The 21,753-nt window shown below is 43.9% G+C and overlaps 1 protein-coding gene across 2 annotated transcripts in view; it reads left to right on the forward strand.

Annotated features, from left to right (window-relative positions):
* wdsub1 (WD repeat, sterile alpha motif and U-box domain containing 1) overlaps positions 1-21,753 on the forward strand; it is a 49,390-nt gene that overhangs the window by 4,218 nt on the left and 23,419 nt on the right. For both annotated transcript variants that reach the window (XM_067987423.1, XM_067987422.1), the window contains 3 exons: positions 4,816-5,281; positions 9,318-9,505; positions 11,039-11,137. In XM_067987423.1, the coding sequence (XP_067843524.1) occupies positions 4,884-5,281; positions 9,318-9,505; positions 11,039-11,137 (685 nt within the window). In that variant the 5' untranslated portion in view covers positions 4,816-4,883. The remainder of the gene's footprint in view (positions 1-4,815; positions 5,282-9,317; positions 9,506-11,038; positions 11,138-21,753) is intronic.

A 21,753-nucleotide genomic window follows, 5' to 3' on the forward strand; every position in this document is an offset into this window, starting at 1 on the left:
CCATGCCAAGGGAGGCACAGAGGATAGCTGTGGGCTTGTTCAAGGGGGACTCAATCCTGTATGGTGACAGGAGAGAAAGAAGGCTGAGGAGTAGTTATGGTTAGGGTAAAGTTCGAGCGTGGGGGGTGCACAAAGTATCTGAGAGGGGAGAAATGAAAGGTAGCATGCCAGATGATGGGAAGGGGAGGAGAGAAAGGCCTAAGAGAAGCTGAGGGGAAGAAAAAGGGAGATAGAAGTAATGGACTCGGGTCCAGAGCAGCAGCCAAAATACACACGTGAATGGACGCAAAGGAAATTCTGGGTTACATAAATATGGCAGAAATTAGGTGAGACATGTTGTGGTTGTAAACTGGGACAAGGAGGCAATGATATGACATGGTCCAGTGGTGAGATGAAATCAACCTATATACAGCCTCCACATTCAATGTTTTATCCTCCGCTATTTCTGCCACCTCCAGCGCGATCCCACCACCAAACACATTTTCCCCTCTCCTTTCAGCATTCCGAAGGGACTGCTCCATCCGCGACACCCTGGTCCAGTCTTCCAACACCCGCTCTCCTCCTCACGGCACCTTCCAGTGTGAGTGCAGCAGATGCAACACCTGCCCTTTCACCTCCTCCCTTTCCACCGTCCAGGGCCCCAAACACTCCTTCCAGGTGAAACAACGGTTTACTTCTACTTTCAATTTAGTATACTGTATCCGCTGCACACAATGCGGACTCCTCTACATTGGAGAGACCAAACGCAGATTGGGTGATCGCTTTGTTGAACACCTCCACTCTGCCTGCAAGTGTGACCCTGACCTTCCAGTCGCTTGCCATTTTAATTCCCCGTCCCACTCCCACTCTGACCTCTCTGTCCTTGGCCTCTTACACTCTTCCATTGAAGCTCAACGTAAGCTCGAGGAACAGCACCTCATCTTTCATTTAGGCACTTTACAAACTTCTGGACTCAACATTGATTTCAATAACTCTCTCCATGATTGACTCTGAACCTGGATGTTGGTTCATGAATGCTTCAAGCTGACCTCATGCTGTATATAAAAACAAAAGCAAAATACTGCGGATGCTGGAAATCTGAAATAAAAACAGAAAATGCTGTAAAAACGCAGCAAGTGAAGCAGCATCTGTGGAGGAAGAAACAGAGGTAAAGTTTCAGGTTGAAGACCTTTTGTCAGAACTGGAAGATGTTAGAGTTAAAGTTTTTAAGCAAGTACAGAGCCAGGGAAAGGGGGGCGGGAGGGACCATAACCAGTGCTCCAATTTAAAAAAAATATTGGACTGCAGCTGCTGGGTATGGTTCTGCTGTTGCCATTTATAGCTACTCTTGACCAATCTTTTGTTTCTTAACCTGTCCCATTACCAACTTCCTTGCTTTGCACCATTATCCCTTTTGTCATTTAATCACTCTTGCCCTCTACCCTATCACAGACCTTCCCTTTTGTTCTTTCCATCCCTCCTGCCCCCCCATTTCCCTGGCTCTGTACTTGCTTAAAAACTTTAACTCTTTAACATCTTCCAGTTCTGACGAAAGGTCTTCAGCCTGAAACTTTACCTCTGTTTCTTCCTCCACAGATGCTGCTTCACTTGCTGCGCTTTTACAGCATTTTCTGTTTTTATTTCAGATTTCCAGCATCTGCAGTTTTTTGCTTTTGTTTTTATATACAGCATGAGGTCAGCTTGAAGCATTCATGAACCAACATCCTGGTTCAGAGTCAGTCATGGAGAGAGATAGATTCAGGAGCCATTTTGAGGAGCAGAGTATCAGCTGAGACACCGGTGAAGATTGTCCAGTGGATTTGAGGAGGAGCGGAGAGTTGGCCATGAGCCAGCGAAGGTTGACCCTTTAGTCCAGCGTAGGTGTATAGTGGCCTTACATGTTAGCATTTTGCGCTAGTGTGTCCAGTGGACCAATGGGAGTGAAAGTTGGGGACCAAGAACAGCAAAGACTAGGGATCCGTGGAAGGTGAAGGTTAAATCTAAGGGATCAGTGGAGTTGAGAAAAATGCTTCAAGGAACAGCAAGGATCACAAGAGCGGGAGAAACAGCAGGAGTGTCAGCCGTCCAGTTCAGTGCAGTGAAGGGGATAGAGAAGTTTGAGGATTAATGAAGCAGAGTCAGTAGCCATGGGAAGCAAGAGGATAGCAGCAGGACAGAAGTTATTCAGCAGCATCGTAGCAGAATCCAGAAAATAGCGAATGGAGAATCCCAGCTGAAGAGTAGAAACTGAGCCCACAGAAGCCAGTAGAAGCAGATGAGGTAATGGAATAGAAGCAGTCCCACAGAGAATATAGTCTCAGCAAAGTAGAGATCACAGTAAAGCCCTGAAACCAGTGAAGAAATGGAATTCGGCCTAGAAGAATGTGGACTTCTATCCAAGATCCAAGCAATAGCAGAGTAAAGCTCAGAAGCCAGCAAACGAGTTGAATTCAGTCCCAACAACGAGCGATTGTTGTTTTTGTATCTTCACATTCTTCGCCATTGGAGAATAGTATGAAATAGTGGACCAATTCGTAGGCTGCTGACAGGTCGGGACATGAACGCTCCTTGCATGGCCATAACTATCTTTTATACTGGCTGATAGGGTGCTTAGTCCGATAAGGCAGGAGGGTTTTACGGGCTCCCGCAACCCATACAATGAGGTAGGGGCCACCCACACCCACCAGATGCGTGTATCCCGCTGGCTATCAACCCAGAATTCAAAGCCGGGGCTCGAGCCTCCACTCATTGGGACTGTGTGGAGTGGGGTTCGAACCCTGCACCTTTTGATTCAGAAGTGGGAATGCTACCACTAAACCAAAGGCTCGCTCCACAGCAAGAGGTGGTGGATAGGTACTGTGGCGTAGAGCAGTTATCTTTGACTTGGAGTGGCACAGCAGAATCGCAGCAGCCGAGGCATACAGTGTAGTTCAGCAGAGCAGCAGAGTCCTGTCATCTGGAGAGTCCAAGAAATCACGTGGAAGCAGTGTGCAGATGTAGAAAAGAGTAACCAGGTAAAAGCACAGAAGGACCAGGGTTGGGGAATGAGCACTCTGCTCTGGAGCAAGTAGCTTTTATTTGCAGCTTGATCGAAAATATACCCAACATTGGGTGCAAGAGGTCTTGTGCGTGGGGTACAGGAGACTGGGGCAGGGGGAGGTGGCAATGGTTGGCCACAGATGGAGTTACATAAGAGGAAATCAGTAGGGAGCTGCCAGTCCAGGAGACACCTTGTACTTCAGGAGGACCAGTCAAAATACCTTTTTCTTTCCCTCAGCCTGTTGATAAGCTAAAATAAGGTTTGTAACATAAGAAATAGTTAAGAAATTATATATTTCACAGTAACATGATTCAGCTTACCTTGAGAAGTCGTCTTTTCCATACTTATAGTCGATTCATTAATGTTTTATGTGAAGGCCCCAGCCTCTCTCAAAAGCCCACGTGTTAGTTGCTAGCTTCAGGACAATAGCTCCATCTTGATATGTGCAACATTTTCCATCGTTGACAAATTTTGTATCAGCGCATTTTGCACTTTAAACTTGCTAGAGTAGAAAAACTCACCATGACAGCTGGCAATGCCATATTTCAAGCCCTGATGGCCCGTAAGGGGCTCAGATAGGTCATAAGGTCAAGCCACATTCTGGTTGCCATCCTTCTCCTTAATCATTCAAGATTCTTGCCCCCCTCCAACACTGCCAGACCTCAGCATCAGTAGTGCTACCAGAACCTCCCCTCCCCCTCATGCTATCACTCGCCAGAGCCTCAATACTCCCACACTCAATGACTCCCTCCCCTTTCCTCAACCCTGTAATTCCCTCCCAATTACTTCTCCACCTACCGAAAGCTCCCACTTCAGGTGACACCTTGCCACTACTCAAACACTGCTGTCACATCCCAGGACCACCCCATTACTCCCACACCCTAGACCTCACCACTCCAGTTCTCTCTGACCCAGGGACAATGCTCACAGACCCCTCAACTCTCAGACTAGGGGAACTTTTTCTCCCAGTGCTCGCACACCCCTGGAGCTCTGCATGTACTCCCAGGCCCCAGGACTGCTTTCCTAGACCCTGGGACTCCCTCACAGATCCAGAAACCACTTCCCTTTCACTTTTTACCAGAACCTGGTATTCCCTTCCCAAGGCTTCAAAACACAAGGACCCGCACCTAACTAAAATACCATAGTATTAATTTATCTATGAAATTAAGAGGGAATACTTTTTTTAAGCTGACTTGCTGTTACAAGTTTGGCTGGTAAATTTCAATATGATAGTTAGAAGGCGCCATTGCACTAATAAATGACTTTATATTCAGTCTTGGAGAACAGAACAACTTGTCTCCTTTTTTCAAAATGTTTTTCATATCTTTGTAGAATGTTACTGTGTTTAAAAAAAACTGCTGCTTACCATTGAACAAAATAATACTAAAGTGTAAATAAGATGTGTTTATGCTTTTATCAATAATGTAACAGCCTTTGTTAAATGAAGTAATTTGAAATGTTTAAAAATAGTTCACTAAACAATCATATGTGAACAAGTTTGCACTTTATATAGCAGATTAATTGTTTTAAAATATTTTCTTTGGAAGACATTGAGATCAGTTTATACTATGTATGTTGCAATAATGGCAGTTAAATGAGCATTTTTTGTCACTTGTAATAATTCACACAATGTGCTATGAATCAAAAATGTTTTGAAACTGTATTTCCTTTACTTTTCAGATCTGTTAAAAACAAAAAAAAAGCTGTTTTGTTGTACTGACACTTGCCCAAGAAGTTTTGTAGGTGACATCACTGGTATTATTAACCTTTGCTTTTTTCCTGACTTTCTGTTACAGATTTCATCATTTTAAGAGAAGTGGGGAAAACCAGGTTCTTATAGAAGCAAGAATCAAGACTGTTGGCCATGGTGACACTTGTCCAAACTCTTACAGATCATATTGATGATGTTAACTGCTGTGCCTTCTCTTCCACTTATCTGGCTTCCTGTTCACTGGACAAAACAATACGCCTTTATTTATTGAAGGATTTCTCAGAGCTCCCTTTCTCACCGCTAAAAGGTCATAGCTATGGTGTACATTCCTGTTGTTTTAGTTCTTGTGGGAAGTTTCTAGCTTCGAGTTCAACCGATGGGATGACTGTGCTATGGAATCCTCAGACTGGAGATAAGTTGGCAATATTGAAACAGCCCAGCGAAAGTCCAGTAAGAGTTTGCAAATTCTCCCATGATTCCAATTATTTGGTATCTGGTGCAGCTGATGGTACTGTGGCATTATGGGATGTTCACTGGAAGAAACTTCGCAGGTTAGTTAGATACAGAGCATGTAACGTTTTTGGTTATTTGATCACTTCAGTATTTTTTTGTCATCTTTCAAACATCAGCAAAACTGATTTTCTAACATTTCTATCATGAATGCCAAATAACCGCTCTTTTAAAAAAAAATCTACCTTCAGCCCCTCTGTCCACGTGAACTACTACTTTATATCCAATCTTCCTTTAATCTCTAAGATCCTCAAATACATTGTTGCTGCTAACTCTGCACCCACCATTCCCTCTGACGCCCTCCATTCTGGTCAGTCAGCAACGGCATCTGTGTAACTGCAATCATAGAGTGTTTTCCCTCCTTGCCTTCCTAGATCTCGCTGGGGCATTTGATACTTCCATGGTCCATCTTTGTGACACCTCCCCTTGTTCCAGTCTTGCCTGTCCAAATGTATTCACTCCCTGTCCCGCAGTGGTTTCTCCTCCCTCCCATGTATAGCCATTTCTAGCATGGCCCAAGGCTCCATCCTTGGCCCTGGCCCTTCATCTTTATGCTGTCCTTCTGCAAATCTATAAACATTGGGTCAGCTTCCACACGTATGCCTGTGACAGTCAACTATACCTATCTACTGCTACCCTCGACTCTATGATTGCAACTTTGTTGTCTGACCGTGCTTGACATCAAGTCCTGGATAAGTTAGAACTTTCTCCAGCTCAGACAGAAGCTATCTTGTTCAGCTCCCATCAGAAACTTTGCATCTTCAGCACAAATTCCATTCCCGTTTCTGGCTGCTCAGTCAAACTCCATCCAACGATGCACAATCTTGATGTCTTCTTCAACCCTGAGCTTTGTTCCCCATATCCAGTCTGTCACCAAAATCTGGTCTGTTGCAGCTCTTCCTCTGCCGGAGAGCTTTCAGCTACCACACCCGTGCACTGTCTCTGCCTTGCCACCTCTCTTCCACCATCACATTTCCTCAAAACCTTTCTTCAGCTGTGCTTTCATTCACCACTACTAACTTTTCTCTTCCTGCTCAGTGTCTACTGTGCCCTAGTAGAATATCTTGTGAGATTTTGTTACGTAAAAGGTAGGTTATTGTAAAATTAGAAATTGTCCAGGATTAGATAGTATGTTTTAATTCATAGTTTTGGAATAGATCAGGTTTTTTTTGTTGCATTTTGATGTCCCAATGTACAGTTCAGTAGCTTTAAATGTTTAATTTAAATTTATGTTTGGTAGCGTAACAACAGGATGAACAAATTTAGTTCACAAATCTCTTGTTATATGTTTGAAACTTACTTAAGGCATTATTCAATGTGGTTTATATATTCTGAGATTTACAGATTTCGTTTCCCAGTTGAAGAATTTCTTTTGCAGAAGAATGTCAGTCCTGTTCCACATTACTTTTTAGAGGGCTTTCTTCATTGCAGGTGATCATGATGGCCATTGTTCAGGATGCTTGCCATTGTTCAGGATGCTTGCCATTGAAACATGATACAACGTTTTGTCAAATGAAATTTGATTTCTCTGCAAGAATGTACTAGAACCTGCTCAAAGTAGGTAGGCCATCGTTCAAGATCACATCTGTTGTAAGAGTGAGGGATGTGGTTAGTTTCAGCGAAGTGTTGATGCAAAAACACTTTCCTGTGAAGTCTGATCTCTCTCAACAGAAGTGATTTTGTCATCCACACTGCTAGACTAGATTGGTATGTTTGAGCACAGTTCGAGCTAGCATACAAATGCTGAACGGCATGTTCTTATGATGATCTAATTTGCCCAGCGTGGCAACGCCTTTCTCGAAGCTCTCTGCTATCTGTATGTAAGTTTCTATTGAATTTTTTCTCTTGATCAAGCCAGCTCAGAAGTCATCTGTGCCACTTTATGCCATCAAGATAACGTTCAGCACTGATTGACGTCAATAGAAGGTCACCAAAATCCCATTGCAAAATGAGATCCAGCTTGATCAGGACCAGTCCATGATCTAGTGCAAATTGATCTGTTTCAAAGGAGGTTTCATCCCCCGTCTCAAAAATTTTTAGTGCTGTATCTTTGGTCATTGAAGACGACTTGAAATGCCTGACCCTGGTCTACCTCTTCTAGTCTGATGCAGCTCCAGCAACAGCTAGTACTAAGGCATGGCCAGATTTGCAGCTCTTTGAAGGCAAATTGGATAATGCAGGGAACTGTATGGTGCTGTTTATCCCTTACCCTTCAGAAAGGATTGGCTTAACTTATCATAGTTGGCAGTTTCATTGTTCTACAAGGCTTAAATCTACCCACTGATGAGAATGGCCTAACTCAGTAATGTCTGTCTTTTTTAACATTGAAGAGATACTGTCATATACTTTGACTGAAGTAGCACCACATGAGTTGTTTGCTTGTTTATCAGGAGAATAAGAGATGCTGCAGCTACACCTCTAAATTTTGTTATTAGCCCAAAATGTCTGCATAGAACAATAATAGAACTATTGACAATAACAGAGCTATTGACATAGCCATTGAGCTATAACAGCACATTCCCCTGCCTGTAGAACTCATTCCCCATGCATGTCATCATCTGGTATGTAGAAGTTCAAATGCAGGGTTGCTTACACTTGTATTAGGCTATAGGAAATCTGGTTTTCCCTGTGGTACCACAGGTTAACAGTTTGCTCTGCTTCAAGTTGTTTCTGGCTGCATCCTGTTCTTATGTCGTTTTTTTTAAGTGATGCATTCCATGAAATTTATGTAAAATTGAAACTTGATAGATCTGCATAAAAGGTGGTGGGGGCGGGGGGGTATGGTGATAAATTAGTAAAGTTAGTTCAGGCACCAAAATAAAGCCGTGGGCAGTTTTAATAATTATATTTTGTTATTCTTGCTATGACACAGAATCACACTTGAAAATGAAAAGTGTAACTTTTTAGAAAGACAGTGCCCATTTAAACTTAAGTCTTTGAAAAGTAGCCACTTATTTTCAGTCCGTTCACTGGATTCTCCTTGCCATTTTCAAAATATTCACTTTATTACAAAATTGTGAAAATATTATTTTCTGCAAATATTGCTGAAAAATGAATTCAAGAAAAATATGGAACTATAAAACATGTACAGAAAATTTTAGCAACAGGAAAACATCATTTGCCCATTAAGTCTAGGCGCTTTTTCTGTATACATGGTACCAAGACACAATGCAATCTAAAAGTGATCCCATAAAATTGGTGTAAGATTTTTACTGTAGTATGGATAGATAATAGCAAATATTACATAAGGATAAGAATGTATGACTTTAAAATGGGAACCAAATTAAATCTGCACATCCTGGTCCAATGATCCCCGCCCCTTAACCCTGCTTCACCTGAAAATTACATGGTCTTCATTCCTCGCATACAATGGAATTAGTGGACATTAACTAATACCTTATTAAAAAGCTTGTGTAGGCATGCACTTCCTGTTCAAAAACCTTGCTTCCTGTTGTCACAATTTTGTTTGCAACACTCTGGTGTCAACATTTAACAGTGAATTCAGCTATGTCAGGTCACAATTGCTCACAATTCCATCATTTGGCCATGAGGTGGGTTTGCGTCAAATTTCTGAACTCTTTTGTCCAGCCTGGTTGCCGTTTTGTTTTCTGTTTCTGGGTATGTAATTTCTTCACATTTGGTATTCTTTTGCTTTCCCCTCCACCGCCTCCTATCCCACGTCATTCCCCTACTTTACTCTGTCTGGGTTTAACATATTGGTGTCACTGGTTGCAGCGGTATGGTTGCTACCTTTGGCAGCTCTTGATTCGCTCCTCTACCCCTCTTAACAGCCTCTAACACTCTTCTGTCCTTTTACTATTCAAAGCTGTACTCTAACCCTACCTTCCCCTCTACCAGGATGCTAACCCTGGCATACCTTCCCCTCCCCCAATCTCCAAATATGCCCTACCTTCACCCCGATCGATTTGAGTATAAAGTTTGTGCAGTATATTTCCTGTTCACTTTTTTGTTTTTTGTAGATTGTTTGTTTAGAAAAGAATAGATTGTGAAGAAAAACCATACTGAGTAACATTTGTAGTATGCTGAACTCTCATCTGAATTGTTACTTAACTTCAGGACAAGCACCGTTAAGGATGGATCGGTAATTGCTTGTGACTTTTCTCCTGGTGGTAACTACTTTGTTACTGGCTCAACCTCAGGAGAGCTGACTGTTTGGGATTGTCAAATGAAGTGCCATCTTAATGTGGAAACAGCTCATGACCTGGGAGTCACCTGCTGTGAGTTTTCACCTCAGCCAATCAATGGTATGTTTTATGTTGAATAGTTCAGAAAACATAATTTCAAATATTTTGAGTATTTATGTAATGGCATTTTGATGAAGTTATTGACCACACCACATTTTATATTCAATATATTTTGAAGAGAAGTATCAAAGGGGCATTACCTTTCTGAAAATGTATGTTGGCAAACTTTTATTTAAGGTAAAAAGATACCGAGTTCAAATGACATGCCCCTGAATTTAAAAAAAGGTTTTCCATTAAGCTAGTAACTGTATCTTTTAAAAATAACATCAGTTGGTAAATAATCAACCGGCAGCATGAGTAAAATGTTTAAGCTAATTAAATGAACATTGGATTGTAGTTAATACAAGTTTGGTAAAATAAGGAAGTAACCAGGCATTTTCAAAAAGATGAATTGCACTAAATTTAATATACATTGATCTTTTACTTTGAAACTGATTTTTTTATAATGACCTAAAACAAGGCTGTGATTTTTCCTGGCCTTTGTAGATGTTTAAAAAAATTGTCCAAAACTGTCATAAGAGATGTGTGAAGGTGGCCTATGGAATTAGCAGAAGCGAGTTATGGTCATGTTCAGGCATAGAAACCTATGTTGGCATTTGTTTTTAAAAGAAAACTGCACCATTTTTAATATTGGTCATGGGCAATACTGCGATTGCAGAAACTGGGAACATTGAGTGTTTTTCAGGGCAGGAAGATTGAAGGAAAGAAGGAAGAATGGGTTTTGGTCCATAGGTAAAAGTTTTTGCATATAAATTCACTTTTTTTCTCGACTGGGTTACAGTTGCTCAAGTTCAGGGAGTCATCTGACAATTTACCGAAGTGGTCATTCTTTGCATGCAAGCTATAGAGTGACCAATACAGACTGTTCCCCCTGGGACCACACAACCAAACGTTCATACCGCCATATTTGTCAGCAATGTGTCATTAGATGTCAATTAGGAGCAGGAACTGTAGCTGGTTTTTCTTCTCATCCTTACTGAAGTCAATTGCAGATGACATCAAAGAACTTTGCACAGACCAGAGATCAAACTTGGGACCTTCACAGTCTTTATAGCACAGTCTCTCACTAGTTGGTGCATTTACCCGCTAAACCATCAAGACACTCAAAATTGACATTGTAAATGGATGAAGGTTGAGGGGAACAACAGGTGGGAGAGTTTGTAAGTAACTAATTTGGACCATCCGATAGTAACTAGGAATGACTTGTGTATCACATACATGGAGATCACCAATTCTACAGGAAAAGCAAATTATTGGGTAGGCTTCTTCCTATATATTTTTTGAACTTGTGCTTTTGGTTTACAAAGATCAAAAATTGATCTTTTTAATATTCAGAATTGATCCAATCCAATAGATGAAAGCAGTGATATTCCTATTGATAGGCAGATTACAATGCTTATATGTATAATCACATTTTTATCTCTTCCTTGAAGTATATTGTTTATAGAAGGTGATGGAAACTGTTGAATTACATGACTTTTGTGAGTTTTTTTGTGCAGTGTTGTATTTCATAACTTTATTTTGCTTTGCCAGATGGCATGGATAATTCAAGATCACAGTGTTTTCTGATGGCTTCTTGTGGTCAGGACAACAAAATAAATGTTTGGATTATGTCACATGAAGAACCAGCAGGTATGTTGAATGAGTTATTTAGGATGGCAGACCAATTTGCTCTTAGTCTCAAATGGCATTGATAGAGGCCTATTAGCAAAAGGCACACTACACCAATCATGGCTGACTCTTGCTCCCCCCCCCCCCCCATGAGAATTTGCTTGGCTTCTGTTAATGTCTTCTCGTAACAGCATAACTGAGATTGACAATTACCATTGTGGGGGTTTGAATCCAAATCTTTTTCTGCTGTAGTGTCAAGTATTTGTCTTCTGATTTGGTCTGTGCTCAATGTGAGATTTATGTCATTAACAAAATGTGTACTTGTTATAGTTTAGCTGATTCATTTAGGTTTGCATGACGGCACAATACAGAGAAACATAGCATCTTCCACCTCTGTAACATTGCCTGTCTCTGCCCCTGCCTCAGCTCATCTGCTGCTGACACTCTCATCCATGTCTTGTTACCTCTAGACTTGACTATTGCAATGCTCTCGTGGCCGGCCCCCCACCTTGCGCCCTCCATAAATTTGAGCTCATCCAAAACTGCTGCCTGTATCCGAACTCGCACCAAGTCCCGTTCACCCATCACCCCTGTGCTTGCTGACCTACATTGGCTTGTATTGACCTACATCTGGCAACGCCTCGATTTTAAAATTCTCATCCTTGTTTTCAAATCACTCCATGGACTCGCCTCTCACTATCTCTAACCTCCGCCAGCCCGACAACCCTCCGAGATCTCTGTGCTCCTCAAATTTTGGCCTCTTGTGCATCCCCGATTTAATCGTTCCACCTTTGGTAGCCATTTGTTCAGCTGCCGAGGCCCTCAGCTCTGGAATTCCCTCCCTAAGTCTCTCCGCCTCTCTAGCGCTCTCTCCTCCCTTAGGACGCTCCTTAAAACTTACCTTTTTGACCATGCTTTTGGTCACCTGTCCTAATATTTCCTTATATGGCTTGGTGTCAAATTTTGTTTGATAATGCTCCTATGAACCGCCTCGGGATGTTATACTACATTAAAGGCGCTATACAAATGCAAGTTGTTGTTTTTGCTACGGACTTCTTGAGTTCAGGTTGGCTGTGATTTCCTACTTGGTGGGTCCCTAATCCAATAACTGATAGTTCAAGTCAAAGAACATTTGAGACTCTAAATGGAAACTAATTAAACAGTTTGTGTTAGACACAAAGGAGTCCATTATAATATTCTTTCTTGAGAATCAGTATTCCCAATATTCTCTGTTTTGAAGTTCTGCATGTACCCAATGGGACAGGATTTTCTTTAATAGCCGTAAAGGATCATCATTCAGCTTATTTCCTACTGTGAAATAGCTGAAAACAATTCACCCCAAGGCATACACCAAATTCTCTGGAATGTTTAACAGTTCAGTTTACTAACTGGCTTCTTATTTAACTTTTCTGATTCTAGACTGTCTAATATTTAACTACATAACTGCTTAATAAAGTTTCTGCAATTTGTTCTGCTGATAATACTTTATTATAATATCTGTTGTGCCCTTGTCTGTCTCATTTATATTTTCCTCATTCGATGGAAATAATTAAAAAATATCACAATAACACCCCCGTGACTTAGTTTGTAAAAAGAACCACACAGTCCAGAAGTTTCTAGTTTTGATTCCCAATCTGTGCTGAGTTAACTTTTTTTATATTCGTTCATGGGATGTGGGCGTCGCTGGCGAGGCTGGCATTTATTGCCCATCCCTAATTGCCCTTGAGATGGTGGTGGTGAGCTGCAGTCCGTGTGGTGAAGGTTCTCCCACAGTGCTGTTTGGTAGGGAGTTCCAGGATTTTGACCCAGCGACGATGAAGGAACGGCGATATATTTCCAAGTCGGGATGGTGCGTGACTTGGAGGGGAATGTGCAGGTGGTGTTCTTCCCATGTGCCTGCTGCTCTTGTCCTTCTAGGTGGTAGAGGTCGCGGGTTTGGGAGGTGCTGTCGAAGAAGCCTTAGCAAGTTGCTGCAGTGCATCCTGTGGATGGTACACACTGCAGCCACTGTGCTCCGGTGGTGAAGGGAGTGAATGTTTAGGGTGGGTGGGGTGCCAATCAAGCGGGCTGTTTTGTCCTGGATGGTGTCGAACTTCTTGAGTGTTGTTGGAGCTGCACTCATCCAGGCAAGTGGAGAGTATTCCATCGCACTCCTGACTTGTGCCTTGTAAATGGTGGAAAGGCTTTGGCGAGTCAGGAGGTGAGTCACTCGCTGCAGAATACCCAGCCTCTGACCTGCTCTTGTAGCCACAGTATTTATATGGCTGGTCCAGTTAAGTTTCTGGTCAATGGTGACCCCCAAGATATTGATGGTGGGGGATTCGGCGATGGTAATGCCGTTGAATGTCATGGGGAGGTGGTTAGACTCTCTCTTGTTGGAGGTGATCATTGCCTGGCACTTGTGTGGCGCGAATGTTACTTGCCACTTATGAGCCCAAGCCTGGATGTTGTCCAGGTCTTGCTGCATGCGGGCACGGACTGCTTCATTATTTGAGGGGTTGCGACTGGAACTGAACACTGTGCAATCATCAGCGAACATTCCCATTTCTGACCTTTATGATGGAGGGAAGGTCATTGATGAAGCAGCTGAAGATGGTTGGGCCTAGGACACTTCCCTGAGGAACTCCTGCAGCAATGCCCTGGGGCTGAGATGATTGGCCTCCAACAACCACTACCATCTTCCTTTGTGCTAGGTATGACTCCAGCCACTGTAGAGTTTTCCCCCTGATTCCCATTGACTTCAATTTTACTAGGGCTCCATGGTGCCACACTAGGTTAAATGCTGCCTTGATGTCAAGGACAGTCACTCTCATCTCACCTCTGGAATTCAGCTCTTTTGTCCATGTTTGGACCAAGGCTGTATTGAAGTCTGGAGCCGAGTGGTCCTGGCGGAACCCAAACTGAGCATCGATGAGCAGGTTATTGGTGAATAAGTGCCGCTTGATAGCACTGTCGAAGACATCTTCCATCACTTTGCTGATGATTGAGAGTAGACTGATGGGACGGTAATTGGCCAGATTGGATTTGTCCTGCTTTTTGTGGACAGGACATACCTGGGCAATATTCCACATTGTCGGGTAGATGCCAGTGTTGTAGCTGTACTGGAACAGCTTGGCTAGAGGCGCAGCTAGTTCTGGAGCACAAGTCTTCAGCACTACAGCTGGGATGTTGTCGGGGCCCATAGCCTTTGCTGTATCCAGTGCACTCAGCTGTTTCTTGCTATCACGTGGAGTGAATCTAATTGGCTGAAGACTGGTTTCTGTGATGGTGGGGATATCGGGAGGAGGCCGAGATGGATCATCCACTTGGCACTTCTGGCTGAAGATGGTTGCAAACGCTTCAGCCTTGTCTTTTGCACTCACATGCTGGAGTCCGCCATCATTGAGGATGGGGATGTTTGCAGAGCCTCCTCCCATTAGTTGTTTAGTTGTCCACCACCATTCATGACTGGATATGGCAGGACTGCAGAGCTTTGATCTGATCTGTTGGTTGTGGAATCGCTTAGCTCTGTCTATAACATGTTGCTTCCGCTGTTTAGCATGCATGTAGTCCTGAGTTGTAGCTTCACCAAGTTGGCACCTCATTTTTCGGTACGCCTGGTGCTGCTCCTGGCATACTCTTCTACACTCATGAACCATGGTTGATCCCCTGGCTTGTTGGTAATGGTAAAGTGAGAAATATGCCGGGCCATGAGGTTACAATTCTGCTGCCGCTGATGGCCCACAGCGCCTTATGGATGCCCAGTTTTGAGCTGCTAGATCTGTTCTGAATCCATCCCATTTAGCACGGTGGTAGTGCCACACAACATGTTGGATGGTGTCCTCAGTGCGAAGACAGGACTTCGTCTCCACGAGAACTGTACGGTGGTCACTCCTACCAATACTGTCATGGACCGATGCATTTGCGACAGGTAGATTGGTGAGGATGAGGTCAAGTAAGTTTTTCCCTCATGTTGGTTCCCTCACCACCTGCCGCAAGCCCAGTCTGGCAGCTTTGTCCTTCAGGACTCGGCCAGCTCGGTCAGTAGTGGTGCTACCGAGCCACTCGTGGTGATGGACATTGAAGTCCCCCACCCAGAGTACATTCTGTGCCCTTGCTACCCTCAGTGCTTCCTCCAAGTGGTGCTCAACATGGAGGAGGACTGATTCATGAGCTGAGGGAGGGCAGTAGATGGTAATCAGCAGGAGGTTTCCTTGCCCATGCTTGACCTGATGCCATGAGATTTCATGGGGTCCAGAGTCAATGTTGAGGACTCCCAGTGCCACTTCCTCCTGACTGTATATCACTGTACTGCCACCTCTGGTGGGTCTGTCCTGCCGGTGGGACAGGATATACCCAGGGATGGTGATGGAAGAGTCTGGGACGTTGGCTGAAAGGTATGATTCTGTGAGTATGGCTATGTCAGGCTGTTGCTTGACTAGTCTGTGGGACAGCTGTCCCAATTTTGGCACAAGTCCCCAGATGTTAGTAAGGAGGACTTTGCAGGGTCGACTTGGCTTGGTTTGCCTTTGTCATGTCTGATGCCGGGTGGTCCGTCAGGTTTTATTTTTATTATGACTTTTTTTAGCGAGATTTTACAACTGTTTGGCTTGCTAGGCCATTTCAGAGGGCAGTTAAGAATCAACCACATTGCTGTGGGTCTGGAGTCACATATAGGCCAGACCAGGTAAGGACGGCAGGTTTCCTTCCCTAAAGGACATTAGTGAACCAGATGGGTTTTTATAACAATCCGGTAGTTTCATGGCCACCATTGCTGATACTAGTATTTTAATTCCAGATTTTATTTAATTAATTGAATTTAATTAATTGAATTTAAATTCCCCAGCTGCCGTGGCGGGATTTGATCTCATGACATCACAGGTGTTATGATTGGCCTCATCACTGCGTTAGGGCGTAGAAAAAAACAACCAAGATTTCCATTCTTGATTGTTATTCGGTGACTCCTGCTGGAAAGTAAGTGAGGACAGGCTCAGATGTTGTGCGCTATTCCTCCTCCGCCACCCCCCCAAACTCAACAATTGAATAGCCAGTCGATAATAGCTATCTAGACTCACACGAGAAATAGCGTCTTGCATAAATTACCAGCTGGAGTCAATGCATAGACTTTTCCACAATAATATGTGGGTGTAACATCTGATGGATACATGCTACTTGGAGCAGATAATGTATTCAGTCCACTTGGCCTACTCTTTTTTATTCATTCATGGGATGTGGGTGTCGCTGGCGAGGCCAGCATTTATTGCCCATCCCTAACTGCCCTTGAGAAGGTGATGGTGAGCTACCTTCTTGAACCACTGCAGTCCATGTGGTGAAGGTTCTCCCACAGTGCTGTTAGGAAGGGAGTTCCAGGATTTTGACCCAGCGACAATGAAGGAACGGCGATATATTTCCAAGTCGGGATAGTGTGTGACTTGGAGGGGAACGTGCAGCTGGTGGTGTTCCCATGTGCCTGCTGCTCTTGTCCTTCTAAGTGGTAGAGGTCGCGGGTTTGGGAGGTGCTGTCGAAGAAGCCTTGGCAAGTTGCAGTGCATCCTGTGGATGGTACACACTGCGGCCACTGTGCGCCGGTGGTGAAGGGAGTGAATGTTTAGGGTGGTGGTTGGGGTGCCAATCAAGCGGACTGCTTTGTCCTGGATGGTTTTGAGCTTCTTGAGTGTTGTTGAAGCTGCACTCATCCAGGCAAGTGGAGAGTATTCCATCACACTCCTGACTTGTGCCTTGTAGATGGTGGAAGGGCTTTGGCGAGTCAGGAGGTGAGTCACTCGCCACAGAATGCCCAGCTTCTGACCTGCTCTTGTAGCCACAGTATTTATATGTCTGGTCCAGTTAAGTTTCTGGTCAATGATGATCCCCAGGATGTTGATGGTGGGGGATTCGGCGATGGTAATGCCGTTGAATGTCAAGGGGAGGTGGTTTAGACTCTCTCTTGTTGGAGATGGTCATTGCCAGGCACTTGTGTGGCACGAATGTTACTTGCCATTTATGAGCCCAAACCTGGATGTTGTCCAGGTCTTGCTGCATGCGGGCTTGGACTGCTTCATTATTTGAGGGGTTGCGAATGGAACTGACACTGTGCAATCATCAGCGAACATCCCCGCTTCTGACCTTATGATGGAGGGAAGGTCATTGATGAAGCAGCTACCACCTAGAAGGACAAGGGCAGCAGGCGCATGGGAACAACACCACCTGCACGTTCCCCTCCAAGTCACACACCATCCCGACTTGGAAATATATCGCCGTTCCTTCATTGTCGCTGGGTCAAAATCCTGGAACTCCCTTCCTAACAGCACTGTGGGAGAACCGTCACCACACGGACTGCAGCGGTTCAAGAAGGCGGCTCACCACCACCTTCTCGAGGGCAATTAGGGATGGGCAATAAATGCCGGCCTTGCCAGCGACGCCCACATCCCGTGAACGAATAAAAAAAAAAGATGGTTGGGCCTAGGACACTGCCCTGAGGAACTCCTGCAGCAATGTCCTGGGGCTGAGATGATTGGCCTCCAACAACCACTACCATCTTCCTTTGTGCTAGGTATGACTCCAACCACTGGAGAGTTTTCCCCCTGATTCCCATTGACTTCAATTTTACTAGGGCTCCTATCTCTTCTGGTCTTATGCTCCGATAACTTGAGAGCTACCCGGAAGTCCGGAGCCCTTTTCTAGAAGCTCACCTGACTCAGACATCTGCCGTATACACCTAAAAAAAAAAGGGTGTAAAGATAAATTCAGCAACTATAGGCCAGTCTGTTTAACCTTGGCGGTGGGGAAACTTTTACAAACGATAATCTGGGACAGAATTAGCAGTCACTTAGACAAGTGTGGATTGATTAGGGAAAGCCAACATGGATTTGTTAAAGGCAAATCGTGTTTAACTAACTTGATAGTTTTTTGATGAGGTAACAGAGAGGGTAGATGCAGTTGATGTGGTGTATATGGACTTTAACAAGGCACATAATAGGCTTGTCATCAAGATCAAAGCCCATGGAATAAAAGGGGCAGTAGCAGCAGGGATACAGAATTGGCTAAGTAACAGGAAACAGAGTAGTAGTGAACGGCTGTTTTTCGGACTGGAGGGAGGTGTACAGTGGTGTTCCCCAGGGGTCGGTACTAGGACTACTGCTTTTCTTGATATATATTAATGACTTGGATGTGCAGGCACAATTTCCAAATTTGCAGATGACACAAAACTTGGAAGTGTAGTGAACAGTGAGGAGGATAGTGATAGACTTCAAGAGGATACAGACAGGCTGGTGGCATGGGTGGACATGTGGCAGATGAAATTTAACCCAGAAAAACGCAAGGTGATACATTTTGGTAGGAAGAATGAGGAGAGGCAATATAAACTAGTGGGCACAAACCTAAAAGGGGTACAGGAACAGAGAGATCTGGGGGTATATGTACACAAATCGTTGAAGGTGAGAAAGCGGTTAAAAAAGCATACGGGTTCCTGAGCTTTATAAATAGAGGCATATAGAGTACAAAAGCAAGGAAGTCATGATGAACCTTTATAAAACACTGGTTCGACCACAGCTGGAGTACTGTGTCCAGTTCTGGGCACCGCACTTTAGAAAAGATGTGAAGGCCTTCGAGAGGTTGCAGAAGAGATCTACTAGAATGATTCCAGGGATGAGGGACTTTAGGTACTGGATAGACTGGAGAAGCTGGGATTGTTCTCCTTGGAACAGAGAAGGTTGAGAGGAGATTTGATAGAGGTATTCAAAATCATGAAGAGTGTAGACAGAGTAGTCATGATGTGGAGATGCCGGTGATGGACTGGGGTTGACAATTGTAAACAATTTTACAACACCAAGTTATAGTCCAGCAATTTTATTTTAAATTCACAAGCTTTCGGAGGCTTCCTCCTTCGTCAGGTTTTTCACATCGTTCACCTGACGAAGGAGGAAGCCTCCGAAAGCTTGTGAATTTAAAATAAAATTGCTGGACTATAACTTGGTGTTGTAAAATTGTTTACAGTAGACAGAGTAGATAGAGAGAAACTGTTCCCATTGGCGGAAGGGTCAAGAACCAGAGGACATAGATTTAAGGTGATTGGCTAAAGAACTAAAGGTGACATGAGGGAAAAACTTTTTTACACAGCGAGTGGTTAGGATCTGGAATGCATGGCCCGAGGGGGTGGTGGAGACAGATTCAATCATGGCCGTCAAAGGGGAACTGGATAAGTTCTTGAAAGGAAAAAAATTTGCAGGGCTATGGAGATAGGGCGGGGGAGTAGGACTAGCTGGATTGCTCTTAGAATCATAGAATCATAGAAGTTTACAACATGGAAACAGGACCTTCGGCCCAACATGTCCATGTCGCCCAGTTTATACCACGAAGCTAGTCCCAATTGCCTGCACTTGGCCCATATCCCTCTATACCCATCTTACCCATGTAACTGTCCAAATGCTTTTTAAAAGACAAAATTGTACCCGCCTCTACTACTGCCTCTGGCAGCTCGTTCCAGAAACTCACCACCCTTTGAGTGAAAAAATTTCCCCTCTGGACCCTTTTGTATCTCTCCCCTCTCACCTTAAATCTATGTCCCCTCGTTATAGACTCCCCTACCTTTGGGAAAAGATTTTGACTATCTACCTTATCTATGCCCCTCATTATTTTATAGACTTCTATAAGATCACCCCTTAATCTCCTACTCTCCAGGGAAAAAAGTCTCAGTCTATCCAACCTCTCCCTATAAGTCAAACCATCAAGTCCCGGTAGCATCCTAGTAAATCTTTTCTGCACTCTTTCTAGTTTAATAATATCCTTTCTATAATAGGGTGACCAGAACTGTACACAGTATTCCAAGTGTGGCCTTACTAATATCTTGTACAACTTCAACAAGACATCCCAACTCCTGTATTCAGTGTTCTGACCAATGAAACCAAGCATGCCGAATGCCTTCTTCACCACCCTATCCACCTGTGACTCCACTTTCAAGGAGCTATGAACCTGTACTCCTAGATCTCTTTGTTCTATAACTCTCCCCAACGCCCTACCATTAACGGAATAGGTCCTGGTCTGATTCGATCTACCAAAATGCATCACCTCACATTTATCTAAATTAAACTCCATCTGCCATTCATCGGCCCACTGGCCCAATTTATCAAGATCCCGTTGCAATCCTAGATAACCTTCTTCACTGTCCACAATGCCACCAATCTTGGTGTCATCTGCAAACTTACTAACCATTCCTCCTAAATTCCCATCCAAATCATTAATATAAATAACAAATAACAGCGGACCCAGCACCGATCCCTGAGGCACACCGCTGGTCACAGGCCTCCAGTCTGAAAAACAACCCTCTACAACCACCCTCTGTCTTCTGTCGTCAAGCCAATTTTGTATCCAATTGGCTACCTCACCTTGGATCCCGTGAGATTTAACCTTACGTAACAACCTACCATGCGATACCTTGTCAAAGGCTTTGCTAAAGTCCATGTAGACCACGTCTACTGCACAGCCCTCATCTATCTTCTTGGTTACCCCTTCAAAAAACTCAATCAAATTCGTGAGACATGATTTTCCTCTCACAAAACCATGCTGACTGTTCCTAATCAGTCCCTGCCTCTCCAAATGCCTGTAGATCCTGTCCCTCAGAATACCCTCTAACAACTTACCCACTACAGATGTCAGGCTCACCGGTCTGTAGTTCCCAGGCTTTTCCCTGCCGCCCTTCTTAAACAAAGGCACAACATTTGCTACCCTCCAATCTTCAGGCACCTCACCTGTAGCTGTCGATGATTCAAATATCTCTGCTAGGGGACCCGCAATTTCCTCCCTAACCTCCCATAACGTCCTGGGATACATTTCAACAGGTCCTGGAGATTTATCTACCTTGATGCGCGTTAAAACTTCCAGCACCTCCCTCTCTGTAATATGTACACTCCTCAAGACATCACTATTTATTTCCCCAAGTTCCCTAACATCCATGCCTTTCTCAACCGTAAATACCGATGTGAAATATTCATTCAGGATCTCACCCATCTCTTGTGGTTCCGCACATTGATGACCTTGTTGATCCTTGCATAGAGCCGGCGTGAACACGATGGGCCGAAAGGCCTCCTTCCGTGCTGTAACCTTTCTATGATTCTATGAAACCATCTGTTAAGGTCAGAATATGAACCATGAACCACAAATTAATTATCTCTTCTCCAACACCCCCACCCCCACCCACCCTGACCCCGGCATCTATTTTCTTTGTTTTTCTTGCTGCAGATAAGAGAGAAAACAAAGGAATACAATGCATATCTGCTATCCCAGCACCAATAGCTCAAGTTTGAAAGTTTCCAAACCGAAGATCAGTTTTGAGCTGAATGCTCTGTGGTCTGATTTGTCTCGTGCCACCCTCTGTGTACTTTCCACCTCTGTCTAACCTATTCCTGGCCCAGTATCCATTTGGCCAGCCAGCCTTACTCCATGTGCTTCAGTGCCAGAGCCTGCCTCACTGCTTTAGCTCCTCTCCCATCCTCACCTTTGGAACTGACCTCGTAACTTCTAAGCCCAATCACTCCATCTTAACTGTACCCAGGCCAACTTTCAATGTAGGCCTACCTCTAGTAAGGTGAAGATTACTAAACTACTGATCAGTTTTAACTTTAAATTAAATAGAATACAATATATTAAACATATTTGATATT

Source organism: Heptranchias perlo, chromosome 7, assembly GCF_035084215.1.
Source record: "Heptranchias perlo isolate sHepPer1 chromosome 7, sHepPer1.hap1, whole genome shotgun sequence".
NCBI lineage: Eukaryota > Metazoa > Chordata > Chondrichthyes > Hexanchiformes > Hexanchidae > Heptranchias > Heptranchias perlo.